The sequence below is a fragment of the Pygocentrus nattereri genome, chromosome 9, assembly GCF_015220715.1.
Source record: "Pygocentrus nattereri isolate fPygNat1 chromosome 9, fPygNat1.pri, whole genome shotgun sequence".
NCBI lineage: Eukaryota > Metazoa > Chordata > Actinopteri > Characiformes > Serrasalmidae > Pygocentrus > Pygocentrus nattereri.
Genome location: NC_051219.1, coordinates 7303301 through 7322414, shown reverse-complemented (window position 1 = coordinate 7322414; position 19114 = coordinate 7303301). Strand labels below are relative to the sequence as shown.

The 19114-nt window shown below is 39.1% G+C and overlaps 4 protein-coding genes and 2 long non-coding RNA genes across 8 annotated transcripts in view; 4 read left to right on the top strand and 2 right to left on the bottom strand.

The window, feature by feature from the left end:
• LOC108415618 (protein NLRC5-like) overlaps positions 1–19114 on the bottom strand; it is an 802877-nt gene that overhangs the window by 42758 nt on the left and 741005 nt on the right.
• Positions 1–19114, top strand: part of LOC108415395 (NACHT, LRR and PYD domains-containing protein 3-like) — an 843678-nt gene that overhangs the window by 108434 nt on the left and 716130 nt on the right. The gene's annotated exons all lie outside the window — the stretch shown is intronic.
• LOC119263972 lies at positions 1986–6521 on the top strand. Of its 2 annotated transcripts, none has more exons than XR_005130675.1 (5): positions 1986–2066; positions 2966–3926; positions 4011–4188; positions 5305–5390; positions 5872–6521. It is a non-coding gene; the product is annotated as an uncharacterized LOC119263972 (long non-coding RNA). The 2 variants fall into 2 exon arrangements; XR_005130676.1 differs by lacking the exon at positions 1986–2066 and adding an exon at positions 2803–2878.
• On the top strand, positions 9407–11616 carry LOC119263969. Its single transcript, XR_005130672.1, has 3 exons — positions 9407–9780; positions 10706–10853; positions 11488–11616. It is a non-coding gene; the product is annotated as an uncharacterized LOC119263969 (long non-coding RNA).
• On the top strand, positions 11620–16060 carry LOC119263965. 2 transcript variants are annotated; one of them, XM_037540880.1, is made up of 5 exons: positions 11660–12098; positions 12258–12351; positions 14617–14791; positions 14962–15026; positions 15597–16060. In XM_037540880.1, exons 1-5 carry the CDS (start codon positions 11962–11964, stop codon positions 15978–15980), a joined length of 855 nt encoding a protein of 284 aa, XP_037396777.1. In that variant the 5' UTR covers positions 11660–11961; the 3' UTR covers positions 15981–16060. The 2 variants fall into 2 exon arrangements, 1 of the variants encoding a protein (XP_037396777.1); XR_005130669.1 differs by lacking the exons at positions 14617–14791; positions 14962–15026; positions 15597–16060 and adding an exon at positions 11620–11639 and having other exon boundaries at positions 11962–12098; positions 12258–12530.
• LOC119263964 (ribonuclease inhibitor-like) overlaps positions 18542–19114 on the bottom strand; it is a 2564-nt gene continuing 1991 nt past the window's right edge. The window contains exon 3 of the mRNA XM_037540877.1: positions 18542–19039. Coding sequence (XP_037396774.1) covers positions 19015–19039 — 25 coding nt within the window. The 3' untranslated portion in view covers positions 18542–19014. The remainder of the gene's footprint in view (positions 19040–19114) is intronic.

The window sequence follows — 19114 nt, the reverse complement described above, 5'->3', positions numbered from 1 at the left end:
CGACAGGCCAAGCGATCTGTGGCTTCAGTCGTCACCAAGGCAAAAACCCGGGTGTGGGAGGAGTTTGGTGAGGCCTTCGAAAGTGACTTTAAGTTGGCTCCGAAAAGATTCTGGCAAACTGTCAGGCGACTCAGAAGGGGAAAGCAGTATGCCACTAGCACTGTATATAATGGAGATGGTGTGCTGCTGACTCTGACTGAAGATGTCATTGGGTGGTGGAAGGAATACTTTGAGGACTTTCTCAATCCCACCGACACGTTCTCCAGTGAGGAGGCAGAGTCTGGAGACACGGGAATAGGATCGTCCATTACTGAGGCCAAAGTCATTAAGGTAGTTAAAAAGCTCCTTGGAGGCAGGGCTCCAGGGGTGGATGAGATCCGTCCGTAGTTCCTCGGGGCTCTGGATGTTGTGGGGCTGTCTTGGCTGACATGCCTTTTCAACATTGCGTGGACATCTGGGGCGGTGCCACTGGATTGGCAGACTGGGGTGGTGGTGCCTCTTTTTAAAAAAGGGGACCGGAGGGTGTGTTCCAACTACAGGGGAATCACACTCCTCAGCCTCCCTGGTAAGGTTATGCAGGGGTCCTGGAGAAGAGAGTCCGGCTTACAGTCGAACCTCGGATTCAGGGGGAGTAGCGCGGGTTCCGCCCTGGTCGTGGAACACTGGACCAACTCTTCACCCTCTCCAGGATTCTGATGGGCTCATGGGAGTTTGCCCAACCAGTCCACATGTGCTTTGTGGATCTGGAGAAGGCATCGACTGTGTTCCCCGGGGTATTCTGTGGGAGGTGCTTCGGGAGTACGGGGTACATGGCTCTTTGATACGAGCCATTCAGGCCCTGTACAAACAAAGCTGGAGCTTGGTTCGAATGGCCGGCAGTAATTCAGACTCGTTCCCAGTGAGAGTTGGACTCCGTCAGGGCTGATTCTATTCATAATTTTTATGGATAGAATTTGGTGACCTCAAGGTCACATCGCTGCTGTTTGCAGATGATGTGGTCCTATTGGGGACATCAGGCCGTGAACTTCAGCTTTCGCTGGATCAGTTTGCAGCCGAGTGTGAAGCGGCCGGGATGAGAATAAGTACCTCTAAATCCGAGACTATGGTTCTCAGGCAGAAAAGGGTGGAGAGCCCTCTCTGGGTCTGGGATAAGCTCTAAACCTCAAGTGGAGGAGTTTAAGTATCTCGGGGTCTTGTTCACGAGTGATGGTACAAGGGAGCTGGAGATTGACAGGCGGATTGATGCTGGGTCAGCAGTGATGCGGGCTCTTTACTGGTCTGTTGTGGTAAAGAAAGAGCTGAGCCACAAGGCAAAACTCTCGATTTACCGGTCAATCGAATTGAATAAATTTGCTCCTCCATTATTTAGATTTTATCTTCTAGTTTTTTAAACTTTATCTTATTATCTTTAATGTTGTATAAATTATCATTTGCACCCCTATTAAGGCTTTGAAAGCCTCCCATCTTACTGATGCTGTCATTTCGTTTGTATTAAGTTCAAAATACATGTCTATCTGTGCCCCTATGAACTTCAAAAAATCAGGGTCCCTTAGCCATAATGTTCGAAAGTGCCATCTTGGAGAACCTCTACGAAAGCAAGGTGGTGCATATGTAAAAGTAACTGGAGCGTGGTCAGAAATAACTACACTATCATAGCAACTCTTTTTAATCTGGGGTTGAAGATGGGTTGACACTAAAAAGTAGTCAATGTGGGAGAATGTCTGATGTGTACTTGAAAAACATGAGAACATGCTAGACTGAAAAAAAAATATTGTTTGAGTCAACAAGCCATACGAATAAAATTCCACCGCTTCTACTTCTTTACTTTTCTTCCACAGCTTTACTTTATGTAAATGAGTATATTCTCAGAAATATAATTTTTCTCTGAACTCAGATAAATACACTTAAATAATATTTTTTATGTTGTTTCAACTCCTGGTTAAATTCAAGCTCATCCAACCCTCTAGTACATTATCTCGAGAAGAAGCCCGTCACATCTTCTGTGCGCATTTTCGTGCTAATTTCAGCTCGTTTGCAGCTCAAGGAGCTTCAGAGCTTCTTCTCAGGTCAGTTAATGCCATGTAAAATAAACTAATTCTCGTTTCAGTTAGACTTTTTGCTAATGACTAACACTTTTGAACGAAGTCCATTGTGTTCCTGCTGTTTTTATCGTGTTTTTGCTGCTAAGACAATGAATGCTAGTCAAGCAGCTAGTTAGCTATGCTAGCTATGTCTAGTTTAAACTGGTGAGCTAGTTGGTAGAAACATCAGCTAACAGGTTTTAATCACAATATATGACGACACAGACTTGTGTGTGGCTTGGTAATAATACATCTTTTCAATAATGCTTTAGTTTTACTGACATGAAGAGGCCTGTTAAATCATAATCTGCCCGCTTGGTGAACCGGTTGGATGTGGCTGAGCCGAGTTTGCTACCGCAGGCTTTCTTTCCGTCGGTGTGACTGTTTACAGAATAGTCCAGTATATGAAGCGCTGTTGTTAGCGGGCGTGTTGTGGGTTTGTTGTTGCTTTTGAAGCGCTTTATCTTGTCAAGATCTGTGGAGAAATTGCGGTCACCACGGCAAGCGTCGAGTTCATTTATGCTGTGTCCGAAACGTGAAGGTAGCTGCCTTTACCTCAACGCTGCCTAACGACCTTAGAAGCCAGCGGTGAGAGAGAGGCATTTGTGGCCAACTCGCATCTGAAATACATTCAGTGGGTAACAGTACAGCAGTTGAGGTGATATGAGCTGGAAACTACTGGGCATGTTCTGGTTCTTGAGCAACAGGGTTTGTATGATGTTATACCATTAGCAGCGTAGACAGTTGCAGGGAAAACTATGGTCACCTTGCAGTGTGTCACTTGCCTTCCTCTCTAGGTAATCAGTGTTGTTCCATTGATTCAGAGTGTTCTGATAGTAATTTGCTTTTTTAAAATTCTCTTCTTTTCTCCCTTTTGCTAAAAGAAAAAGATGTCTGAACCAGCAAAGCTGCATGTAATTCTGGGGGACCATGATATACGAAAGCTAGTCTTGTCTTCTGGGATACCTGATTCATGTCAAGACCTGGAAATGATCATCAGAGAGACATTTCAGCTTCAGGGAAACTTCAGTTTACACTACAAGGATGCTGATTTTGTTTAGTTTTTTTCCTTGACCACAGCAGCAGACCTTAAAGACAAGGACACTGTCGTAGTCCTTGTTGAGCCTTTATATATAACTTTAACCAAAAGTGTCCCATCAGAAAGTGTCTCCAGAAAATCAGATGCCTCTTCATGTTCATGTTTTTCTTCATCTGCTGACACAGTACTTCTGTCTTCTCCAGAGTCCCATAGGCGTTCACAACAGTGGCCATCACATTTTGAAATTCCAGAGTTTGCTTATGATACAGAGCTGATTCTTGAGTCTGCCAATGCTGCATTCAAAAAGGATGGCACATTTTTTAATCAATCCGAGCATCAAGTCTGATATTCTTGAAAAACTGTCTCAAAAGATCTGCCAGTATTGTGCAGATCCAACCAGTCAGCAGATATGCAGTGTTGCTGAGGTATTGGTCCAAAAGCATCTGTGCTTGAAGGAACCAGGTTCATTCTCTTGGTTAAATACAAGATGGGAAATTACAGGTCAAAGTTGAGAAGTCTAGGATGCCCAAAGCATGTTGTGAACTAAGATGACCGCACCAAAAACTCAAAAAGCCATGTAAAGCAGAGGTTAATTACCTTCCCCCACACCCCACTAGAGAATCTAGAGAAAGTCTCAAAAGGAGAGGGAAGATCTTCTGACTGAGGTCAAGAAAAAAGACAGTTGGAAGATCATTAATGAGAAGATGTCAAGAACATTTTCCAATCAAAGACAGGAGATTGTGAAAGAAAGCCCAGCCATAGAGGATCTTCTTCATAGATGGCCTGCTTTATTTGAAGCTACTCAGGTATCTGCTGAAGTGTGTGTGTGTGTGTGTGTGTGTGTTGACTATTGAAACATCAAATTTTTGCGAAATGTTACTTTTTTCTAGATAAAGGAAGAATTCAAGCAAAAAAACACCAGTTCAGCTGGAAACAACGTTCATGGCAAATTTTGGCAAGTACACGGGCAGACTCTTGTCTTCCGTGCACCTTCCTTGTCTTTCGTTCCGTACCAAAGGAGGTGCTGCTGGTCGGAAGATGGGTAACCTTCTAGATGTTTTGAAACAGGTGTGTGCGTATTTGATTTGATCCAGGGAGTTCAATGTTATTAAACAGACAGGTGTTACAACTTTGATATAATAGCCAAACTGAAAGCAGGATGCATTGCTTGCTTTGCACAGATGGATTAAGGGGAAAAAAATGAATTGTTAAATTTGGACAAAAGAGACTTGGGCACCATTAGTTTTGTGCAGTTGCTCTTGGTTAATGAGGAATATACAACAAAATACTAAACATGACTGCTTTTAATGTACCTTTCATTGGCACGCTCCAATTATTATGGTGCCTTGAAATGAGGGCAATTGTGTAAAAGTGGTGGTGTTTCAACATGGTGAAATTGAAATGTATTCAAATACCCTTAATTTAAAGTCTGGAATGTGTACTTTAAATTTTTGAAATGTTAAACTGTGGAGCACAAGCACATATCAAGGGAAAGTGTGTCTTTGTCCCAAGCATGGAGAACACTGTAAGTCGAAGTGCATAAATCTTTGCACAAAATTGTTCATAGTGTCAGTTCAACACTTTGATTTAGGAAGGTGAGTGAGGCAGATGCAGGTATTATACACAAGTGTGGCATTTAAACAAGAGAAGTCAAACTCGCAGCTATTCAGAATCAGGTTTATTCAAGAATATTTTGTAGGAAAGAGAGAAGCAAATAAATCAGAAGAGCCTCCCTTTTGCAGATCAGGTCTCTTCATCCAGTGTACATTGTGTTCTGCCCCTGAAAGTGTGTCTCCTTGCCAACATTCTTCTTGATCATTTAACAATGAAAATCTTGTCTTTGTTCAGCGTGATAATTTCAATGTCTACTGTTCACTAAAGCAAAATCAGTGAATCAGGGCTGAGTTTCCTGAAAGCATCTTAGTGCTATGATCATCTTAACTAGTAGATGTGATTCTAGCTCAACCATTTAAAATACCATCTTTAGAGCTAAGATGCTTTTGAGAAACTGGGCCCTGTGCAGTGTTTATCATAATACTTGCACACTAAACCTGTAAATTTGTGCATTTATAATTACATTATGAACAAGATTTTATCTTTCATTACATTTTCTCGCATCAGTGTTTTTGTTTTATTGCTGCCCTCACCCGTCTCAAGTTCTAAATATTTTCTTTCGTTTCATAGGATGAGACTGCTGAAAAGTGCAGAGAGGTAGTGATGTAGTCCTGTACTTTTCTGAAAACGGAGAAGATCTCATTAAAGATTACCGTGTGAGTAACACAATTTCATAACAAATTCATACTTTTAAATTGTCTTCAGGAAGTTAACATGAAAGTATTGCAGATAACAATATGTCAGTTACTTCCAATTAGTAAATGTATACTTTGGTATTGTACTTCCTCTTTTTCATAATAATAATTCTGTTATGTGGCACCTTTTTCACGCATGCTGGTAGAATTGTGCTGTATTGAAACATATCCTCCATTTGGCATGCAGACTCATTCACATGAGCTGTGTGGCTGTATGAACACGGGTATGTTAGGAAGTAATGTGATGGTGTGTAAAGCTGTGATATGAAGGCCACATTATAAATGTAACTGGTGGGTTTTACAGCTTAATATTAAGCAAATTTTAGCATTAATTTCTAAAACCCTTCATTTTGAAGTGAGCATTGAAAAGTTATTTGTGTATTTCAGCTTTTACTTACAGATGTCTAAGCGCGGCATTTAAATATGTGCTTTTTTATTTAAGGGCGCTCCGATTGATGAAATGAAAGCTGAACTTGCACAGAAGACAATGAAGATTTTCACCAAAGGTGGTTCTACGGAGGATGATTCCTATAACACGCTGGGATTGTGCTGGAAGGCAGAGAAGATCTGGTTGGTCTGTCAAGCATAGCAATGGCATGTGCCTTGCTGCTTGGACTAATCTATGCTGTGAACATTAGCTACCCCAAACAACTCGGATACACATTTGAATTTTTTCAGAAGATGCTGTTAGAACTTGACAGTGGGAGGCTTTCACCAAAGGTGCACTCACTGAAATCAAAGTTACTGAGTGAAACAAAGTTGTAGATCTCAAAATCTCCAAAGGTGTGCAGGTTGCCAAGTTAAAACTAAGCAGCAGCTTCCCAGGAACTCGTTATGTGTTACGTTTTTGTGCAATTTGCTGCTGTTTTTGGTTAATGGTGTGTTGTTGGCTGTGTTTTAATATCAGTGAAATGTTGCTCCTATCATTGCCACTAGTTTGTCTAGTTTCTGTTTCTATGCACTTCAGAGTTCATCACAAATGATTGAAGACTGTGTTCATTGTTTTGTCTTTTTCCCTCCCCGACTTGAACACACATTCTTGGACTGAGATTCTACACCTATCAGTCACTTCATTAAACCACCTCCTTGTTACTACACTCTCCATTTTATCAGCTCCTCTTATCATATAGGAGCACTTTGTAGTTCTACAAAGACTGTACAGACTCTAGTTCATCTGTTTCTCTGTATACTTTGTTACCCTGTTCTTCAATGGTCAGGACCCCACAGGACCACCACAGAGCAGGTATTATTTGGATGGAGGATCATTCTCAGTACCGCAGTGACACTGACGTGGTGGAGGTGTATTGGTGTGTGTTGTGCTGGTACAAGTTAATCAGATAAAGCAGTGCTGCTGGAGTTTTTAAACACTGTGTCCACTCACTGTCCACTCTATTAGACACTCCTACCTTGTCGTTGTAAAGTCAGAGATGATCGCTCATCTGCTGCTGCACAGTTTGTGTTGGTCATCCTCTAGTCCCAGGTCACAGGACACTGTTGGCTGGTTCTCAGTCCAGCAGCGACACTGAAGTCATTAAAAACTCCAGCAGCACTGCTGTGTCTGATCCACTCATATGAGCACAACACACTGCAGTGCTGAGAATGATCCACCACCCAAATAATTCCTGCTCTGGGGGGTCTTGACCATTGAAGAGCAGCGTAACAAAGTATCAGAGAAACAGATGGACTACAGTCTGTAACTGTAGAACTACAAAGTGCTCCTAAATGGTCAGCGGAGCTGATAAAGTGGGTAGTGAGTATAGAAACCAGGAGGTGGTGTTTACTCTTTCAAATGCATGTTGCTAATTTAAAACTAAGCAGCAGGTTTCAGGGCCTATTTGGGGGACTGTTGCAAGTGTTTATACAGTTTGCACTGATCATTTGAATCTGTACAGAAGACAGTGAGTAGCAGTTATTTGTTCATTGTTTTAAACAAAGTAGTTTTATTGCCTCTTTTCTCTATTTGGTTAATTTTACTATTGTATGCAGCACCAATGATTTTGTTCTGTTTTAAATCACTAGTTGCAGGTGAAAAAACAAGAATGCTAAAACAAGATCAGAACTTACAAGATAAGTTCCTAAAATATTTTGAAACCTCTGAAGTTTTAGTGCAATTCATAATTTTGCGGAATTGCATGTTTAAACATCTGGAATAAGTTCTTTTAATGTGTTAAACATTTAACATAATATCAAAATATGTAAAAAATGCAGTTAAAAAGATTGCATTATGAAAGATTGTGTGCATATAAAATTCTAAAATGTATTTTTTTTCTGTATTGATTTGGGATATATGGATGTATGGAATATATTGAATAAATGCAAGTTACAATTCTATGTTTTGTGCATTGTTCTGTGTTTACATTGACTTAAATTCATTCCATGAAGTAAGTTCAACTCTTTTTTTTTTTACTTGCAGTAACTTGATTTCTTTGAGTTGGCCTGATATAATATTTTAAGTTGAATTAAGCTAATACAGTTAAGCAAATGCTAGCTAGCCTAGAGCTACCGAATATTATGGATGAGGCGCAGTCTGTGGTGTCTTTCCCTCTTTTTGTCGTTCGTGCTTCTGATAATTCTCATAATATGTAATATTCCAGCTTTAAATTCAGATTGTGGGGATTTTATGACTAAACAAATGTGGCTGAACAAGCGCGACTGGCGTTATTAGCCAGTTTATGGCGGCACGTTAAAGTCAAAACTCGGTGAAAGATACAAACCTGCACGGTTTAACATTCGCGCACGGAAATGTTTCACTCGTGAGCACAGAAAGGAACCCCACGCGCAATTTTCATAAACACGCGCTCAAACCGTCTTTTTTCCCTCCTTTAATGCTTTTTTTCCTCGCGCGATTTGATTGTTTCCCCTCGCGCGTGAAGTGCAATACGGTAGTGTCGTCGTTCGCGAACGATTCGTTCGGATGTGTCACTCAGTGCTGACGTCGCTCCGTTCACCCACTGAGTCGTTCACTGAATGTACCGTCACTGTGATTCACATTCGCGCTGCCACTCACATGGAGTCAAGTACTGTGATTTATATTTCCTGTAATAAACCCAACATTTAGTTTCAGACTTGAATATTTTCTATTTATTAATTTTTTACAACGCTCTCCTCTCCTGGTCCCGGAAGCCGTGAACTAAACTGAAACATGAACCGTTCAGCCGTGTATCAGGTGGGTCGGAGTCGCAGGCTACTCCTGCCGAACACTGGACGATTCGGTGAACGAATCTTTGAACGAATCTTTTTAGTGAACTGATTCTAATGATTCAGTTCATCTGAAAGAGCTGCTGTGCCCATCACTACAGTACCGTCGGCTGCTCTCTGCGCGCTGGAGTTTTCAGAGGGCGTGGTTTTGACAGTTTGGGGGCGGGACACGGGCCGAACGCTGTACTGCTCACTAACAGACTCTCTTACTACAGCTAACAGTGGATGCAGAGGAGCGGACAGAAGAGAGAGATGGATAAAACTCTGGTTTATCTCACTGACGGTGATGATTTAACAGCCTTATCACTTCTTATCAGCACGCATCACTCGTTCCAGCTGCAGCTCGGTCAGTTAGGCTCATATATTCGGCGGACATTCGCGTTTCGCCGCTGCTGGAGCTACAAAAACCACCGGTATTGCACTTCGCGCCACACCCTGTATGAGAGAAATGCATGACAAACATTTTTCTACTGTTTGTTTTAAAAGGATATTTTTACCACACCTACAATCAGTCAGATTCAGTCAATCCATGACTCGGAATGGGTTCTACTGCATGGACATGTCCATTTAATCTGAAGTGAAGTGTAACATTGTTGCAGGCTTATTTTATTGAAAAGTCTTCTTAAAATATTTTTAAATGATCCAGTAGACAGTGAATTATTTCGCAGATCATGGTGCTATAAGGATATAGCTAGCAAGGCCTAATTGTTAGCTAACAAACACCAGCAGTTTATTGTACTTGTGACCGAGTAGCTGTGGGGATATAAGCAAAGACAGGTGTGAGTTTCAAGTCATTTGTTAATATGTCTAATTTGCCATCATGGTTTTCATGCTAATGTAGTTTGTCATTTGCATGAATGCAGTTTACAACTTTACACTCAAAATTGTTTGCTGGTTATTGGTCAGATTTAGCCCAGCGTTCATGGCTAGATCTACCAATAGCATTGGAATCACCTTTTTTCTGTGCTTTTCTGGCCGTTTGGCTGAAGTTGAGATTTAGTTCATGACCCCTTGCACCTGTAGAAGTTAGATTTCCTCTGTTGTGTGTCGGTTCTGAGACATGCCAGTATGTTGCTGAAGGTGAAATACCAAGGTACCAAGAAGTCCATCCGATTACACTCTGGCTTCACCTGTTTGGATTTCATCAGTGAAGGTAAGTAGCATTTTGCAGAATTATTGCAAAATTTCCTGTGTCCAGGTTTTTGAAATGTTAGGAATGACAGCTCAATAACTGGGCCTGTCATGAATATTACATTATCGTCCAATACATAGACATATCCTCAATAATATTTGATAACCGTGACATTGTCTATTGTGTTTATTTGTATGTTTGTTCACATATATAACTGAACAGTATTGTTGACAGTCAAAGACCAAGGCTTCAATAACTGACTCCATACACACAGTGTGGACTGAAGTAGGTGAAGAAAAAAATATATATTTCCCAAACTATGATTCATTAAAATTTTGTTTATGCTATTATATTATCATTATGTCACTGGCATTTATTTCTCTAAATCACATTATCACATTAATAATGGCACTGCCAGCATTAGTCACCAGAGGGCAGGGAGCTTCTTGCTAGGGGTGTGACAAGACCCTCATCTCATGAGACAAGCCGTGATATTGGGTTCACGAGACGAGATGAGATTTTAACTTTAATATATTCTTTTCAAAATTGAAATATATGATGAAAATATTTTATTTGACTTAAACTCACAAAATGCAAAGCTGCAGGTGAATTTTGTAAGTAATCATCTTGCAACAGATGTCAATCAAACTTTACTCTGATTATGAATTATGTATAGTTCCGATTAACCATATGCAGTAAATACAGAACATTATGCATGTACTGCAGCCGGTTTTCCCATAAACCCAACAAGTTCTCTCTTCAGACCTTTTCCCTAATCTGTATTCTCTTTTTTTCCATTGGAACTTTGGCTTTATATTCCAACTAAAAAATGCAGAGGATGTGCCGTTTTACTGGAGCTCTTAGTGTTCAAGGCGCGTGGTTTTTGCTGTGTACTAAGGTTTAGTCTTGAACCTGGTACAGGCTTGTCTTGTTGATCTTCCTATAGTCAAAGACAAGTTTGGGACTCCCAGTTGCATCTGAACTGCACATTTGTGATGAAAGTGACACGACAGTGGAGGAAGACATCCTTCTTGAACTGATGGAGGCCAATCCTGACTTATGCCTGACAGTACGTGACAGTGAGTCTGATGAAGGTGGGTTTTGTTAGAAATTCCGTTGTAGTCAGTGCGATCATGCTTCCAGCATAAGTTTGCAAATGTACATTTGGTTATAAGCATCCCATTCTTGCTATACAAGGCCACAGCTTGCTATGTCAAAGTTGTGTATATTTTTCTGAAAAAATCACTATAAAAATGTATCTGTTGGTGGCTTTGCCACCCCAAGTAACAAATTTCTAGCAGGTCACGAATGTGCTGGTTTTTGAAGTGCAGTACTTGGATATCAAGGTTTGGACCTCATGGTTCAGTATAACAAACAAAAAATGAACTTTGAAGTTTAGATTATTTTTCTTTAGCTCCATGACCCAAACGTTCATACTTGGTATACTGTATTTTAACTGTAAATTACTGTTCATAAAATAATGACCAGTATTTTTTTTTTATATCACTTTTAAGTGTAGAGTGAACATATGAAATCCTCTCGTTGCAATTTAAGGTGTGTTAGTGTCACTAAAGATGAGGTGGATTATTTCCATTTTTTCTTTTATTATGCATCTATATAAACCATAGTGTGACACATTGATATAAATATGAATACCACTCCACCTCTTTTGGATACATTTTGTCTTCCTTTTTTATACAAGTATCTAAAACAAAAATTCTCCTTTAGATCAATCAGCATCATCTTCCCTCACGGATACCCTGTCACCTTCAAGTGACCATGACCTCTTTAGTCGACACTCCAGAGACAGACCTGTTCATAACTTCAGAGACGGGAACCCACCTACCACAGTGTTTTCTCAGGCTGAGGCTGCAAAAGAGGTACTTGAGCAATTGATCTATACAATTTGGACTCTCAACACCATCAGTAAACTTTGAACTTCAAAATGTGAAGTTTAGAGTTGTGTGGATGTGTGTTGGACCGAACTGGAAGAAGGAAAACCGTTTTCTAACTGGCCAGCCATGAACAGTAAATGGTACAGTAAATCGTATCCGATAACTTGATACTGGCAAGAGGGCACAAACCAGTCACAGCACGTGGAATTTGTCACCAACAAAGTCGCTCATTGCAACAAATCCCATGACAGTAATTTTTGGTTCTGAATTTTATAGTGAAAACATTTCTCACGTGTGGATTTAATAGATGGTAGAAAATGCCTTGGTTATGAAACCTGGAGGTCAAGATGTCCTTGAAGTGTACAAGTCAGAGAAATCGCTGAATCATCGGACCCGGAGACAGCTTGTCAACATATTGGCCAGCCATATGACTGAGATGCGTGGGTAAGTGCGTCTTAAACTGTTAACCCATTTTTAGACTGAAGTGTTTTATATCGAGTGAATGTAATGATTTTATTTAAATGAATGGCATTGAATTAGTGCCCTGTAGTCTGTAGTAGGACATGTTTATTATTATTTTTAAATATTGCTTTTGCTTTAAAGGAGGATTCCATCCCGTAAACAGAAGGAGAAGTATGCCCTGGGGATCATTACACTCTTTCCTTCACTGAAGGATCCTTTTTCTCCAAAGGGCTGTGTAAGTTTAAGAAAGTGCTTACTTTCAGAAATTCTACTAGTTTTACGTAGAGACAGAACTCGAAGTGTCATTAGGGGAAAACATTTTGCTCAGTTTGAATAGAAGTGAATGGGAAATTGACTTGTAACAACAGGTCACTGAGACCCCAGGCAGGCTAAGCTAGTTAACATTAGCTAACACTGTGGTCAGAATGTTCTGTAGAGTATTAAGCTGCATTTTATCAACACTCCTGTATCACTCTCTAGCAACAGATCAAGTATAGTTGCACTATTCCATATTGTTAGTAGTACTATAACCATTATCCTCACATTCTTCATCAGTCTGAATTAATATTGCATGTTAATAGCCTAAATAAACCAAAGGGTTACCAAGAGATCAATACTTGACAACCTAAACAACAATTTAAATTGGCCCAGAAAATAATGGAAATTAGTGGGTAGTAGTTTGTAGAGCTCACTACCTAAAGTAGCAGGTAAACAAGATCTAAAATTGAGCTTAAATGTTTAAAGCATTTTAGCCCTTCTGTTTATTTAGGTTATTAACTTACAGTAGTAATTCAGACTGTTGCATAACAATGAGAATACTGCTACTAGTAATACTAATAATGTGGAATAGTGCAGCTGTAGTTGAGTATTTGATTCAGAGTGACACAGAACAAGAAGGATATGGGTAACAGTAGTGTTAATAAAATGCAGCCTAATACGATATAGATGTGAATATTTTGATCAGTTTTAACTAATGTTAACTAGACTACCTTGTGTCTGTGAGATAATGGTACATTACAAGTCGAAGTAAGTGAAGGCTGGGCACTCTGTTTGGTGATTTTTATTTATTTATTTTTTCCTCAAATTTGAATATAAAGTGAACACAGATGGAGTCTAATCATACCTGACGTTAGTATATATCTTCTCCTTTCTTTAAAGGGTATATAAAACCTCAACTCCAGTCTATGTTAAAGCTGTTTAAAGACACAGTGAGCTGCAGTTTCCCATTCACTTCTATTCAAACTGAGCTGAGTGTTTTCCCCACGGCGTGGCCACGGCCTAAATGCACTCTGTCGCTATACTTGAACTTTAAGTGATTACTTTAAATGCTTGAAAAAATATATATAGAATTACAATGATCTTATAATGGCCTGTCAAAGTACCCCTGGACAACTGAAATGGTAGTGTGCTATGATCAGATCACAAAACAATCAATGAGAATGCTCTTAGTGCCATTCAGAATGAATTGGGTTAATGGGTTTTTACTAGTGATGTCAATCGATTAAAAACAAATCAGATTAATCACAGCAGATGTCTGTTATTAATTGCAATTAATCACACTTTTTCTTCTCCTTAAAACTAAGCTTTTAATATTGGGTATTTAAATATAATGAGTGGTATCAAAGTTAGAATAATTTATATATATATATCATTTTTAATGCTGGTATTTCCGTGTATGCGTGGGAGGGAGACAGTAATAGTGTAGTGCGGTTTAGGACTGGCAGACTAGATCCTTTTTTACTGTATTGAGTTACAGTTAACTCAACAGTAATGTGCTGAGGTACTGAGTTTTTTTTAGCTTAAATAAAAGTAATCTACTTTCTGAACTCGACAGTAAGCAGTGCTATGTTTATATTGTCAGCAAGCTCTGGAAAGTTTGTCAGATTTTAATCTGTGATAAAAAAACACGTTAAAATATCAAGATTACCTGCTTGAGTAACTGCTTTAACTTTCATAGCCCTAGTTTTTACACAAGAAATTAAAAAATTACAAACCTGCTACTGTCCCAGTTTCGTTTTCAAAGAAGATCAATGAACGATGGATCTATGTAATTTTTTTATTAACAGGTGCATTTCTATGATGGCGAAAAGGGCACAGGATATTTAGCATGGCGCCTGAAGACGATGTCCAGGAATAAATCTCAACGACCAGTTAAGGCAACCACAGTGCCACAAGCACAAGGACCAAATCGCAGAAGATCAGTAGCATCAGTGCCTGAGCAGCTTGATGGAGATGCCTGCCAGGAAGCTATATCATTTCTTCTTCATTGTCATGATGAACCAAGTGTGTTTAAGAAGATGAAGATGACCTTTGAACATCGCCAGAACCTAGTGCGTGACCTCACAGAGAACCACAGATGTCCTAAAAACATTCCCACGTTTATTAGATGTCAAAGGACTAGTGAGTTGTGCATTGGTTTTTAAAGTCCAGTCTTTGATTTGGTTTGGCTGTTTACAGTGCATTGACCACTGATACATTTGTAAGTGTATTTGATCAACAGCTGAATCAAGACTTTGTGCTGCTGTTTGGTGAGGAAACATCCTCCAGGTTACTTGAGAGGTGGGACACGACCTTCAAGCCGAAGGTTATCGAAGAGTCCAAACACCTGACTAAGTCAACCGAGCTGCACCGACTTCTAAACGCTGCTGAGAAACATGCAGAGGATGATGACACCAGTAAGTAAAATAGTCTTGGTATCTAGTCAGTTGCCTAGTGTTTTGTCTTTTGCGTATTCCAAATGCATATTAATGATGGCGAGTTATTGTTTGTGTCTCCAACCCCCCACCCACTGCTTATTAGACTGGGACAGTGACATGGCTTCTTCTCCATCTCTTGCCACCGACAGCAGGACGAAAGAGAATCAACATTAGTGCCAGTGATGCAGAGGACAAAATGGTGCACTTTCACAAGGTCTATATGTCTCATCTGCTAAAATCTCATTGGGCCAAATCTCATTCATAGCAGTTGAAAACTTGCTGTCGGTTCCTCCCACTGTTCTCCTTGACAGTTAAGATTCTTACAAGTGTTTTACTGAGCAGGTCGACTGTGTTTTATTAAAGGAGAACTTCCGTGTGAAAAGGACTTTGGGTGTAGTGAGACATAATTACGAGTACTAACCTTTGTTGAATAGCACACCTCATTTAGAACGGGCGCTATAGGGCATATTTTTGCCCCTGCAGAGAAATAGTTGTTTCCACCGCTAACAAGCTCAAAGTATCTCCACACTTCTTTGGTAGAATTAGTAGAAAAATATGCCCTGTAGCGCCCATTCTAAAGCCTGTTTGTAGAAACTGAAAAGATGCTGGATTTCGGGATGTGGGGGGCGAACAGAGGTGTGCTATTCAGCAAAGGTTGGTACTCTTAATTATGTTTCACTACACCCCAAATCCATTTCACACCGGAGTTCTTCTTTAAGCAGCAAACCCAGAGTGTGGGTAATTAGCTGAACTAACATTAAGGTGTTCATGTTCTGTTTTTCAGTCATGCTGCAGCATTGATGAACATCTGCGAGGAACAGAGGGTAAACAACCTTACATCCTTGCTGTCGGCCGGGCTCAGAAGAGAATCCACACATTCTACATCGTTGTGGACAAGCAGCTAATCCCTTGCCAAGCCACCAGATCCTTGGGTGCCTTTGATGAGCTGTTCAAGTCTCACTACGTGTTCAATCTTTCTTATGATGAGTTCCTGGTCCATTTCTACACATTTGTGCAGACAACAGTCTACAGCACTGACATTACAACAACAGATGAGTCTCCAAGAGTTCGTGAGTTTCGGGCAAAGCTTTCCCAAGAGCCCTTTCCCAAGAGCCCTTTCCCAAGTTCCCCATTCTCTATAATTAGCCCAACAGAAGAAAGTGTGTGAGGACAGCACCACCAAATTTGAAACTCTAACAGTTTAAAGTTTGAGCGTCAGAACCATTTTCAGAAAATGTCTTAAAAACATGAATCAGTAAAACAAAGTGACCACACCAGAAACAACTGTCCAGATCTGTAAGTCATGTGGAGGAAACACAAGAACAATTTATTTCTAGAAACAATTCATTAAAATTCAGCCGAGGCTCATTTTATTAAACTAAAGTTTGTAGTGAGTTTGTCCTCAATGATGTGAAGCCTGGAGCCAATTCAGCATAATAATAATAATAATAATAATAATAATAATAATAATAATAAATGTGGGAAACAGTGATTATTAATGTCATTACAAAAAAACTGTAATTTTGTTTAGTGAACCAGAAACAATTTACTAACAGACCAATCACAGCTCAGCACGTCATTACTTGCGAAAGGCTTTTTATCTTGTTTTAAATCTATTATTATTATTATTATTATTATTTATTGTTATTATTTGATATATATTAATTATATTATTTAATTTCAGTTAATATATGTTTATTTTTTCAATAATAAATCAATTTGATTCATTTTAATGTAAAAATAATAATCATGGTCATCATAATAAATAATGTACATTATTTAAAATAATGATTAGAATTATTCTTAGAATTGTAAAATGAATTAATGATTAAATAATTCATTAGTAATTATTCTAATATATTTATTTATTAACATTTGTTCGTTAATATGTATTTTATACTATTATGTTTATGTAATTTTTTTTGGATTAATAAAAAAATAAAAGTTAATATTTTTTGTTTATTTTCAATTTAATTATTCAATAATATAAAAATGTAATTTGATTTTTGCTTTATTTTAATGTTAAAACAATAACAATAATCATAATAAAAATACATTTATTTACATTATTGATCATTTTAATAGCTGCAAAATAAAAACGGACTAAATAATAATTAAATGTTAATTTATTAATAAGTATTTATTGAAGAATATAAGAGGAATGTTGGTAGCTCTTTCAGTAGAGCTGCCAATAATCAAGCCTGGGTTTGTCTAGTTTAATTGATCCCAGTTAGAATCTAAATGTGGTGAACTGGTTGATTGAGGAACACAGGGCCAGTTGGTGTCGGAGAACTTTTTATTTTTTCTACTTTTTTATTATTTTGTCTTAAATTACATTTTGTTTGAAATCTGAATCAATTAATTTTGACAAATATACAAAATAAAAGACATTATGAGGCAAATACGTCTTCATGGCTCTGTAAACTGCCTTCCGAACATTTGACCACAAAGTTTTGAAGATTTTCAGTAAAGTTTGATTTTCAGTGTTGCTGTTTAAACAAAGTGAATGAATCCTGTAAATGGAGAGAACAGAGACAGAGACGATCCTCTCAGTGAAGGACTGACTGAATTAAGGTCACTCCACCTTGATCGGTCAGCTCTAAGGAGCTGCTCGGACAGTTTCAGTATCCATCCAGCTCCATAAACATCTGGGAAGTTCTGCAAGAGGCATGACAGAACAAACAGGAGGAAGCTGTAGAAAAAGAGTCTTTTGGTATGAAGGTTGTGTTTGCAGTAAGGATTTATTTTAAACAACATGTAGATTTGATTCTTCTTTAGTTTTTGTCATGAATCTGTTCGTGACGTCGTTTCCTCAAAATAAAATGTGGTGTTTTTATTAATCAAAACCAAAAAAGACACAGATGATGTTTTTAAGGCTTTTAGGTGTCCTGAGATTTTTGAGGTTTTCCCCCTCAAAGGAATTTTGTTCAGATGAATTTTCAGGGATTCTGTCAACAGCAGTAATTACTGCCACCTGGTGGACATTCGGACTGAGGTCAGCGTTTTCTCACAAGAGTCAAAATGGAGCAAAGATCACACTGATGGTGCTTTTCTACTTCATGATACGACTCAGCTCAGCTCTGCTTTTGGTACCAGCTACATCCTTTTCCCCTGCAGGTACAGCTCCCCATCAGTGTAGCTGGTTGTCATAGCGACACCACATGCACCTGCCATGATGTTAAGGAGGAGAAACTTGAGAAAGTAAAACATTCAGGTCTGTCAGTTTTTGAGCTACACAGACATTCTGCCTTTTTGTTTAAGGACTCTGTGAAAAGACTTTGTGAGGTTTGTGCCCAAAGTCTTATGAGCTTAACCAAACATAATATTGGAGTGAAAAGCTGGTGTTTCTATGCTGCTTCTCCATCCTGCTTAAAACATTTTCCTCTGGTTGGAAAGTCGATGTTCATTTGTTCTTGGAAGGTTTTAATCTCACCAACTTTAACATGAAATCATTTATTTGTAGTTTAACTTTAGGCTCTGACTATAATGAGCCCAGACGGTTATGTAGACTAAATTATCCAGAGCCTGACAAAGCTGGGATTTATTATGATCGCCTTAAATTGTTACCATGGAAACTATGTGTATAGCTAAGTTTTACAGTGATGACCTCAGGCTGTTACCAAGAACACAATCACCTTAGGCTAACACAGCTGGCCTTTTCGGTGATGACCTCAGGCTTTCACCATGAAGACCACACCACCCCTTGGTTTAAATAACTGGGCTTTGATATGATGATTTCAGGATGATTTCATGTCCACAGACTTTTATTATTGAGTGTAGTGAAGAAAAACAATGTATAAAATGATTTAAAGGCATTACATAAAGTACATATCAAACTCAAACTGAATACAGAACAACTGACCATGAGGAGGAAAACTACAACCACGTATACTATGTATCTGCTTAAACAGTGCAGATCAGAAAGTCTTGATTTCTAGAGTGAGTTTATGAAAGTCTGTCAACGTTTCCACTGGTTTGAGAGGGTTGATGTGGAGTCCAGGCACTTTGGGAGGAGATGAAGCACCTTGTGTCCTGCTAAACAATGTGGGGTCATCCTCAAATGTCAGAAGTTTGACAGACGTACTGTCCAAGCTGCAGCCACTGTTTACAGGAAAACAACTGACCAAACTTGACCACCAAGACAGGTTCTATGAGACGTCGTCCTCTGCTCATAAGCCCTGAGTGTGAGAGGCTCCTACCAGTTAATGTGTGGATCGTCTTCGGATGCTGTAAAACACAGAATAAGACAGAAAGTCAGACATGAAGACACTTTTTACAGCCAGTCAGACTCAACATGCAAAC

Bases quoted from the DNA above. Each gene is read 5' to 3' on its own strand.
- LOC119263965 (XM_037540880.1), top strand. From the start codon at position 11,962: ATGGTAGAAAATGCCTTGGTTATGAAACCTGGAGGTCAAGATGTCCTT. The intron at 14,792-14,961 runs GTAAGTAAAATA...TGCCACCGACAG, and splicing joins TGCAGAGGATGATGACACCA to CAGGACGAAAGAGAATCAAC. The intron at 15,027-15,596 runs GTCTATATGTCT...TCTGTTTTTCAG, and splicing joins AAATGGTGCACTTTCACAAG to TCATGCTGCAGCATTGATGA.